Genomic DNA, 9,861 nt, shown 5'->3' on the forward strand with positions numbered 1-9,861 from the left:
GATTCAAATGGGGAGCATAGATGATCCAGAATTCTTCAACACATATGTTGAGAAATTGCCCATTGGGATGAAAAGGAAATCTTTATTTTATGAGCACCCATATTGGGAGCATCTTAAGATTTCCCACTTATTATATCCCATGAATATATTAAAAAATGTTTCATATTTTTTATGGAGACACATATCATCAAAAGAAAGTGACACATTAGCTATTAAGAGAGATATTATGTCTTCAAAAACTAAAAGAAACATTGGCCAATCTAAGAAGTAGAGGAGAGGTTGGTCCTTCTTAGTCTTTCAAAGAAGGTGTTGTCCCATGGCTTTTAAAGAAATTTGATATTTCTTTTGTAAAGGAGTTATAATGGATGTGAGGGTGGCTTCTATATATGGGTCTTTACTATGCTGCTACTTTAGTATTGTGGAAGACATTTATCGAGGTTGAAATCGCATGACCATTTGAACATTCTAAGAGTACGTATGTCAAAAACATGATTTTATTATTTTCTATTATTTTTATGCCATGGGATAAAATATAATTATTATGTGTGCATGTTTACTTTGCAGTTACATTATCCTCTACTCTTGCGTGGGTGTGTGAACCATGGTTTTCCCCAAGGCCGAAGATGTGTCATATCTAAATTATTTTCATTTGTACATTACATTGCATCAAAAGAGATTCATATGGCTAGCATTCCACGGTGGCATCAAGAGATAGATGATATTATATGTATGTTTGAGAAGGTACTTCCGATGAGTTTCATGGACTTGTAGGTTCATCTTCTAATTCACCTAGTAGATGAGGTTGAATTAGTTGGGGTGGCTTCTTGTCATTGGATGTTCTTCTTAGAGAGGTACATGAAGAAATTGAAAGATTATTTTTTACAAAAGGAAAAACCCAAAGTGTCTATGGTAGAGGGGTACATATTGTATGAGTATTTCTATTATGACAGTGAGTACATCAAGTAGATCAACAACACACCACGTGTGTTGTTTTGGGATGATGAAAGGGATGAAGACAAAAGAGAAGGGGAGCTTCTCCAAACGAATGGAAAAAAGGTGTGTGATAATGAGTAAGTGGCTTATCATTTGTTAAATTTCTACGCAGTAACTATTCACCCTAAAATTCTTAATGTATATTTTGATCTCACACATACTTTATATGTCGGTTTGATTTTATTAGCGAATTCAGAAATTGAAGCCATCAACAAATTCATTATTTACAATTCAAAAGTGACACAGTTGTGGGTCGCATTGTAAGAATAGAAGAAAAGGGAATGGGATAGTGACAGGAAATAATCCATACGGTTGAATGGTAGAAGTGTGCCTTATCATAATCATTTAAAAGAAAACATGCCAATGATATGCCCCAAAAATTGGGTTGCTGACAAAGTCAGAGAGATATACAACGCATCTTGTCATTACCTGCATGATGAAGAGGATGCACTAAACATAAGGATCGGGTCCAACAACTTGGTAATAATCTCTTTCTATACATTTTTAACTTCATAATGCACCTTTGAATTGTAACATCTATATTTTATATTTTAATTATGCTTGGGTTATTAGACATATGACAGTATGATTTTTTCACTTTTTATAGGTGCATTTGTTCCCATCTGTGTGGGCATATGGACATCATTTTCACATGGAGGATGTCAATGATGGACACATGACACAAGACTGTGGAGTGGAAGTCGAGTTCAACCAATCTAGTTGTGCTAGCCACCATAATGAAAACCTAACACGGGGGATGTTAGGTTACATCAGAAAGATAGAAGAGATCATTGATGTGGACCTCTCTTTGTTTCAATGTGTTATTTTTAGGTGCAAGTGGTGGGACACCTTTGATTGTAAGAATGTAAAGGAAGATTGTGATAGTGGGTTGATATGTATCAACTCTAGAAAGATGTGGCGTGAAGCTAGGGAGCCTTATGTTTTCCCCAAACACTCCAACCAAGTGTTTTTTTACTGAGATGTGTAGGATATGGATTGGTGGTTCGTATTAAGAGACGATCCTAGACCAAAGAATATTTTTTAGAATAACAATATTATCATACCAAGTGAGGAAGATAATCATGGTGATGACAATAGAGAGTGATATATACTTGTGTTGTTTCATCATTTATATTGTTGTTGTATATTTTTATTTTCTTTATTTCGCTAATTATTTTTGTTTTTATTTGTCTTGTTGGCATTTTATATAATTGGTAAGGTTCATAAACATTTTTACATGTTTTTTTTTCAGTGGAAATGATTTTACACTTAAAACTAAGTATTTTCAATTGTGTAATTTATAATTTAAAAATTAAAATTTTAACATATTTGTTTAATTCTAAGTTTGTGATAAGTTTAATTTGGATTTTATGATAATTTGGTTTTCAACTTAGTTGTTTGTTAGTTTACATACTTTTATCATTGCTTTTGGAAATATTTAAATTATGCCCCCAATGTTGACTAAAACCATAATTAATAAAGTAATTTAAAATTTTGTTGGCAATCAACTTACGAAATAATGACAAAAACAATAAATATAGAAGATTTGCATCCATAAAATTTTAGGGCCAATAGAATGCTTATGATTGAAGATGATAACTTTTTTATAATAACAATTTTTAGGGTAGAAGAGTCTATTCAAAAAGAGTAAATAGTACAATGGAAAATAACATTTATTCATATGTAATTGTTTTTTCAAAAAAGAATTTAGTTGGAATGAATATGTATTAACTATCTATACAATAGAAAAATATGTATGGGAAATTTACAATTATAGTTTCAACAATATTAAACTTTGTAATTTATAAAAATATCTTTGCATTTGTTTATTTAAAGTATGTCTTTTTGCATTATAAACGTCATTAGCTAGCACACAAATCTAATAATTTAACATTGCACCATTATCGTGGTCACATTTAACAATATCTCATGCTAATTGAATATTTTTTTTATTTGCCTTGTTGGCATTTTATATAATTGGTAAGAGTTGCTATAAATATTAATTTTAAATTGCTTGAAACTCTCATAACTTTAGTGATAAATTAAATTTTATTAAAATATAAATTTTTAAGATATATTAAATCTAAAATAATTATAAAAAATATGACTTAAGGTTTTTAAATTTAACAATAGATTGAATTTTATACAACTTGAGTGGGCCTAATGGTTAAGAGCATGTGTTTCCTCCTAAGAGGTCACAGGTTCAAAACCAGAGGGGGGTAGAGTATGTATGCCTTCGTAGACTTGGCAGTGAAATCGCTGTGTGGAGGTGGGTCCCTTGTCCCACAAATAAGGGGGTCTCATACACCAATTTCGTGTCTGGCTTGGCCGTGACCTTAAAAATGGATATTATATTATTATTATTATAAATAAACTTAAAATATTATTTTTATATATTTTTAAATAAATACTATTGATAATAATTTATTGATTGTATTTTCTTATTTATTAATTTAAACATTATAAATTTAAAATATATATATATATATATATATATATATATATATATAATTAAAAGTTAAAAATACATATTAACTTAAAAATATATATTTTAAATAATAATTATAATTAATAAATATGTGTTTTTAATGATGTTTCATTCATAATTTTTTTTTTTTTACAAGGTCGTCTACTCATATATTATAAAAACTGCAGAAAGCAGGGGGAAATACATAGGATGCTAGAAGAGAGATAAGTAAAGAAGTCCAAAAGAGGGGCGCAGCCCTTGACTTCTGAGAGTTTAACTTGATAAAGGGGTACTGAAAAAGATATCTACTATACTGTCTTACAAAAAGGCCATCTATTAGGCATACTTTGCTTTTCATGGGATTAACTCCAGAACTGGTTCACTGTGTCCTCCATTTGAGCTTCTTTCTGCTGTTCCTGCTGACTGTCTTTTGAGGAAGCCTCTGCCTGCATGCTCTCCGTGATGCTTTTAATGTGTTTGATTGCCTCCTCTAAATGTTCACACTTGTCCTTGAGGCTCTCAATTTCCTTCTTATGTTTTTCCAGCTTTTTGCGCTTGGATCGGCTGTCTGCAATGAAGTCCTCCCGGAGTTCGTTGTGGTGCTTCACAAAGCGAGCAATCATGAAACAATGCTCTCTGCAAAGGGTGCAGGTGTCATTGTCCAGAACTCTGTCAAGCGGATTAGCTCCATCCCTCTGAGCTCCAGGTTGCTGTCTTTCTGCCGTGACTGAGAGCGAACTGATTAGTATAAAAACGATTTTCTGAATACTGAATTTATACCTGAGCGCTGAGTGAAAGGCCGGGGGGCCGATAAAACTCTGGAGGCTTGCTTGCTGTACGCTGGTAAGGTGGTCGGGTGCTGGGGACGGCTGATTGTTGCCGCTGAGAGAGCTTCCTTGCTCTGAGAACTTCACTAGCCCAAACTGAAACTGGTTATGCGAGAGAGGAGTGAAAAACGAATGGGAGGGAGGGGGGATATAAAGGAGCGGGAGGGGGCAGTCGGGGAGGAGATATTTTGCTTGGGGAACTGCAAACAGATCCGATTGTGGATTTAGGAGGGAAAGTTCGCGAGTGTGGAGAGGACGTTTAACTGCAAATTCGTAGGGGAAGTCACGAGGAGGATGAGGGAGAGATACTCTGAGATCAAGGTGTAAGGGAGACGCCGGCAAAATGAGAGAAAAGGGAGGATTTAGTGAGGGAGAGCCCGCAGTGGGATTGGGGTACTGACAAATTCTGCAGAGGCTAATCCTGAAGTCTGTCAGACAAATAGGATTCTTAAGGGATTGCTCTTTCATAGTTTCTGCCATTCTCATTGACCTGTCCTTGCTGCCGGTTGACCGCTTTGTTCGCTAGAGAATCCGCATCTGCATTGTTCTCCCTTAACACGTGCATAAAAGTGACTTCCCCCAGGTGTCTGATATTGTCAATTATCCTCTCTTTGATGTTGTTGAGGCTTGTTTTAGTGAATTCTTTGCCTGAATTCATTGCTGCGATAATGATTGCCGAGTCCCCAAGGATTAAGGCATTCCGCATTCCAAGCTTATGGAGAATCGAGGAACCTAGTAACAGGCTATAAGCTTCTGCAACGTTATTGCTGGCGGTCCCGAGCCCCCATTCGTAGCTGCATATGAGGTTCCCCTTCTGATCTTTAATTATACCCCCAGCACCGGCTCTCCCGGGATTGCTCTTTGAAGCTCCGTCAAATAGAAGAAGGGGACGGTTCTGGGCAAGAATCCATTTGTTTATTTCCTCTTTATCTCCCCTAAGTTTCCAATTGTTGTGCTTCTGCGTTGCTTTAGGCTGAGGAGGGGAACTTTGTGAATGACTGATATTGAAGCTGTTATACCATTCTTTCTCTTCCTTTGTCCAACTTTGTTGATCTGGGCGGGCTATATGATTAGTACTGATAGCTTCTGAGATCCCTGCAATTGTTTTGGCGATGATCCTTTCTATTGTTGGCTTTCCATTTTTGAAAACGTAGTTATTCCTAGCTAACCAGATGTTCCAACACAGCGTAGCTGGGATACATTTCCAAATTCTTATGAGGTTATTCTTGCCTCTCCTGTTCAAAGGATATTCTTTCTTCCAGTTTCTCTGAAGGTTGTTTACCTGATCAAATCTTCTATTGATTTCCAGAGGACTAACTAACTGGTCCCAGCAGCTTTGAGCGAAAGGGCAATTAAGGAAAATGTGTTGAATTGTCTCTTCTGCAGCTCGACAAAAACAACAGATCGAGGGGCCTTGTATGCCTCTCTTTCTCAGGTTCTCGGCTGTTAAAATTTTTCCTTTTAAGAGGGCCCAGTTGAAGTGTTTCACCTTTGGGATGCATTCATTCTTCCATGCTGCCTTATGAAGATTCCAATTTGCTATTAGTGTCATGTTCTGCAGAGATTTATAGCCTTCTTTTACTGTGAAGCTTCCCCCACAGGTATCCCAGATGTATCTGTCCTCCTTTTCCTTGTTAATAGGGGCAGAGCCAGAGAGAGAAAGTCTCAGATTGTGCCATGGGTCTCGAAGCTCCGGAGGAAGATTAAGATCTTTCCAATCGAGCCACCTATTTTGAGACCAAGAGGATATGTCAAACAGAGTGTGGATGTTTCGCTCCTCCATCCATGCTTGAAGAGGTTGCAATTCTTGAAGCGAATTTCGTTGATTGGAGCCCATTATTCTGTCAACCCAGATTTTAACCTTCTTTCCGCTACCTGGAACTTTAGAGACATTTCCTCTGAAGTGAGGCAAAACTTTTTTAATCAATCTCCACATTGGGGTACATGGCCTGTCCATAATTGGATCCTGAAGAATGTTGGAATTCTGGCCACTGAGGTATTTTCTTTTTATTATCTCCACCCACCACGAGCCATTTCCTGACAGGATCTTCCAGATTAGTTTAAGCCCCAGGGCCTGATTGGAGAGACTAGGTTTTTTTATGGATAAGCCCCCTTTTTCATACGGAAGAATGACTTGTTCCCAGTTGACAAGACTGAATTTCTTTGTGTCTTGTTTTCCCCCTTGCCAGAGGAAACTTCTCATAATGAGCTCAATGTGCTTGTGAATACTAGCGGGAGCCATGATAACCGCATACTGGTAGATGGGGAGGCCTGAAAGAACAGCCTTTATGAGAATGGTTCTGCCAGCAAGGTTCAACCAGGAAGCACCCCAACTTTGGAGGAGGCCTCGCATCTTCTCAATAAGTTTTGTCCAAACTTCTGCTTTAATGTGTTCTTTTGCCAAAGGTAGGCCCAGATAAGAGAAGGAGCTCCAGTTTCTTTGTAAGGGAATGTCTAGGATCTGAGAAATTCTTTGTTGAATCTGAAGGGAGACATTCCAAGTGTAAATCTTACATTTTCTGTTGTTTAGTTTGCCCCCAGAGGCGATGAGGAAAGCGTCCAGGACTCTTTTGAACCTCCTGGCCATTAGACTAGAAGCTCCCCCGATTAGCAAGGTGTCATCCGCGAAAAGCGAGTGATTAATCTCCTTTAATCCTCGTTCAATGCGGATGCCCGTAATTTCTTTTTTACTGCGGAGATTTTCAAGATGGGCACTCAGAGTCTCTGCCATAAGAATGTAAAGGAAAGGTGAGAGGGGACAACCCTGCCTTAGTCCCCTCGAGCTTCTGAAGTAACTGCTGGGGCGACCATTGATCAGAGGTGCTGTCCAAGGGTTGGAGATACACCCGAAGATGATACTGATGAAGTTGGAGGAGAAGCCAAATTTTTTAAGGACTGCTCTTAAGAACGAGTGGTCCACCCGATCAAAGGCGTTGGCCATGTCCAATTTGATGATCATTCCCCGCTCTCCTCTATTGAGGCTGCTGTGAATGGCTTCTTGGACTAGAATGACATTGTCAATGATCTGCCTGCTCGGAACAAAACCGCCCTGATTCTCAGAGATTAAGATGGGAAGGAATTCCTTTAATCTGTTGGCGAGAATTTTTGTGATAATCTTGTATGAGACATTGCAGAGCGAAATGGGGCGGAATCTGTCAAAGGTTTTTGGATTTGCTTCCTTTGGGATCAAAGCTATGTGGGAGGATTTCGTGTTTTCCCCCACCTTGTGATTTCTGAAGGAGTTTTTTATCATTCTCACGAAGTCCTTCTTTATAATTTCCCAATGTTGCCTGTAGAACGCCACCGTGAAGCCATCCGGCCCAGGGGCCTTGTCTTGCTGCATGTTGAAGGTGGCTTCTCTGATTTCTTCTTCTGAAGGCTCTTGTTCGAGCTTGTTATTGTGGTTATCTTTTATTTTGCTCTCTATAATACTGAGGAAAGCCTCGCTGTCTTGATGTTGGGGGTCTGCAGTAAGGAGATCCTTAAAATGATTAAAGGCTGCACCTTTTATTTCTTCTTGTTCCTTCAGCTCCCTCCCTGCCACTTCGATTTTGTCTATTTGGTTGCTGGCTCTTCTGGTCTTGATATTATTGTGGAAAAAAGAGGTGTTCTTGTCCCCAGCCTTCAGCCATAAACAGCGGGATCTTATTCTTTGCTCCTCTTCCTCAACCCGATTTTGCCTATAGAGCTCCTTGTACAAAGTTTTTTCTTTCTCGAGGTCTTCAGCTGTATATTGAACTTGCTCTTTTTCTTTGTGCCAGCATTCCATCTCTACTAGCAAATCTGTTTTCTTTTTCTTATCAGATTTTGCCTGCTCCCGCGCCTAATGTTTTATTGTTGTCCGGAGCTGTTTTAACTTCGTTTCCCAAACGAAATAAGGCGACCCTATGACTTCTTTAGCCCATTGCTTGCGTATGAGGGTGCGGAAATCTTCGTGGGGATCCCAATTTTTGTTGTATTTAAAAGGGAGAGGGCCGAGGTTTGGACCTTTATCCAAAAGGAGGACCACGGGTTTATGATCGGACGCTGAACCATGGATTATTTTGCTCTTGATTGACTGAAAGTTGCCTGCTATTCCTTCCTGAATGAGAAACCTGTCCAATCTCTCCTTTATGTTGTGGGAGCCTGATCTCTTGTTGGACCACGTGTATTTTCCATTTGACAGAGGGATATCTATCAAGTTGAAGAGCTGTATGATAGTTTCTAGCTTCTCTCTTGAGGGGTCTGCATGAAAAATACCTCCGTACTTTTCTTCCACTTGCCTTATAAGATTCATATCTCCCCCGAGAATTAGCCTGCTGCTTTGGAGAACGCTGATGTCCTCTTCTATGGTGTTCCAGCAGTTAGCTTTGTCCCTGTAATGGTTGGGTGCGTATATATTGTATATGTGGTAAATTTCCTGCGAGCTTTTACACTTTAGATCTGATCTGATCCACCAAGAGCATTGGTGTGAGTTGGTGATTTCCCACTTATTTTTGTTCCACAATGTTCCTATTCCTCCTGATGCCCCATCTGAACCAATGGAGAGACCTGAGAAGTTTTTAAATCGCTGAGTTTGGTGGAGAAAGTCCTGCTCGGTGGTTTTGGTCTCCTGGAGTAGGAGAATATCTGGCTGTTCCTGATTTAATAGGTCCTTGATTGCTTTCATCTTTAGGGAGGAGCCCATTCCCCTACAATTCCAAGAGACCAAATTCATTATTTACCGACTGTGGGGTGAGATCCGGACCTCTCCTTTGTTTTTTCGCCACTTCCTTTTAGCCTTCCTAAATATGAGTCCATGGGTTGCTGAGTTCCAGTTGCCATTTCCTTTGCTGCTGTTTCATCCCTGAGTTCTTTGTTCGTTTTCCTGCCAACTTTTCTCGGGGGATCTGATGGTTGATTGGCTTCTTTGGCTTTGTTTCGGGTAAGGATTCTTTCGATGGTGGGGGGAGGAGAGGGAGGGGGGTTTGAACGGGGAGAAGCTGGGCGCGGGGATTGAGGGGGGGATATTGGGGTTTCCCCTGCTAAAGATTCAAAGGGATTAGAGGATGATGGGAAGGATGAGACAGGGGGAGGAGGGGGGGGGGGAGTGGGACTTGTTTCAGGAGGAGCTGTAGAGCTGGGGCCTTGATTAGAAGAGGACTTTTTCCTTTTGACTTGTTCCCAAGTTCCCTCTGTAGTTTCCTCGTTGTTTTCTATTTCTTTTGCTTTTAACTTATTACATCTATTGGCAAAATGACCATACTCATGACATACCTTGCATTTGAAGGGGAGCTGTTCATAGTCCAGCTGCTGGATATGCGCCCATTGATCCACATTAATCTTGATTGCTTCCGGCAGTCCTTTCCCGAGGTCGACTTCAACGCAGATCCTTGCACATGCGTGCATGTTCTCTCTTGGCTCTGATCTGTCGATGTATTTTCCTACTGCGTTGCCGATGGCCTTTACCGATTCGTCTCCCCAACAGTGAAGTGGGAGGTGAGGGAGGCGCACCCAAACAGGAACAGCATTAGGTATATCCATTTCCGGATCAAAATCCGGGGTCCATCTATTCAGATATAGACCCCTAGTGTCCATGAAGTAGGGGCCATTGCG

General features: G+C 39.6%; 2 protein-coding genes across 2 annotated transcripts; both read right to left on the minus strand.

Annotated features, from left to right (window-relative positions):
* Positions 1-3,822: 3,822 nt before the first annotated feature.
* Positions 3,823-8,056, minus strand: LOC149204390 (uncharacterized). Its single transcript, XM_089397106.1, has 2 exons — positions 4,778-8,056; positions 3,823-4,683 (listed from the first exon to the last, which is right to left on the minus strand). The coding sequence occupies exons 1-2, from the start codon at positions 8,054-8,056 to the stop codon at positions 3,823-3,825; spliced, it is 4,140 nt and encodes a 1,379-aa protein (XP_089253232.1).
* A 54-nt stretch (positions 8,057-8,110) lies between these two features.
* LOC149204391 (uncharacterized) lies at positions 8,111-8,953 on the minus strand. Its single transcript, XM_089397107.1, has one exon. The coding sequence runs from the start codon at positions 8,951-8,953 to the stop codon at positions 8,111-8,113; it is 843 nt and encodes a 280-aa protein (XP_089253233.1).
* Positions 8,954-9,861: the final 908 nt, after the last annotated feature.

The sequence above is a fragment of the Pinus tabuliformis genome, chromosome 1_2 (genome assembly GCF_031772625.1).
Source record: "Pinus tabuliformis cultivar Carrire ecotype Pingquan chromosome 1_2, CPIR1, whole genome shotgun sequence".
Classification (NCBI taxonomy): Eukaryota; Viridiplantae; Streptophyta; class Pinopsida; order Pinales; family Pinaceae; genus Pinus; species Pinus tabuliformis.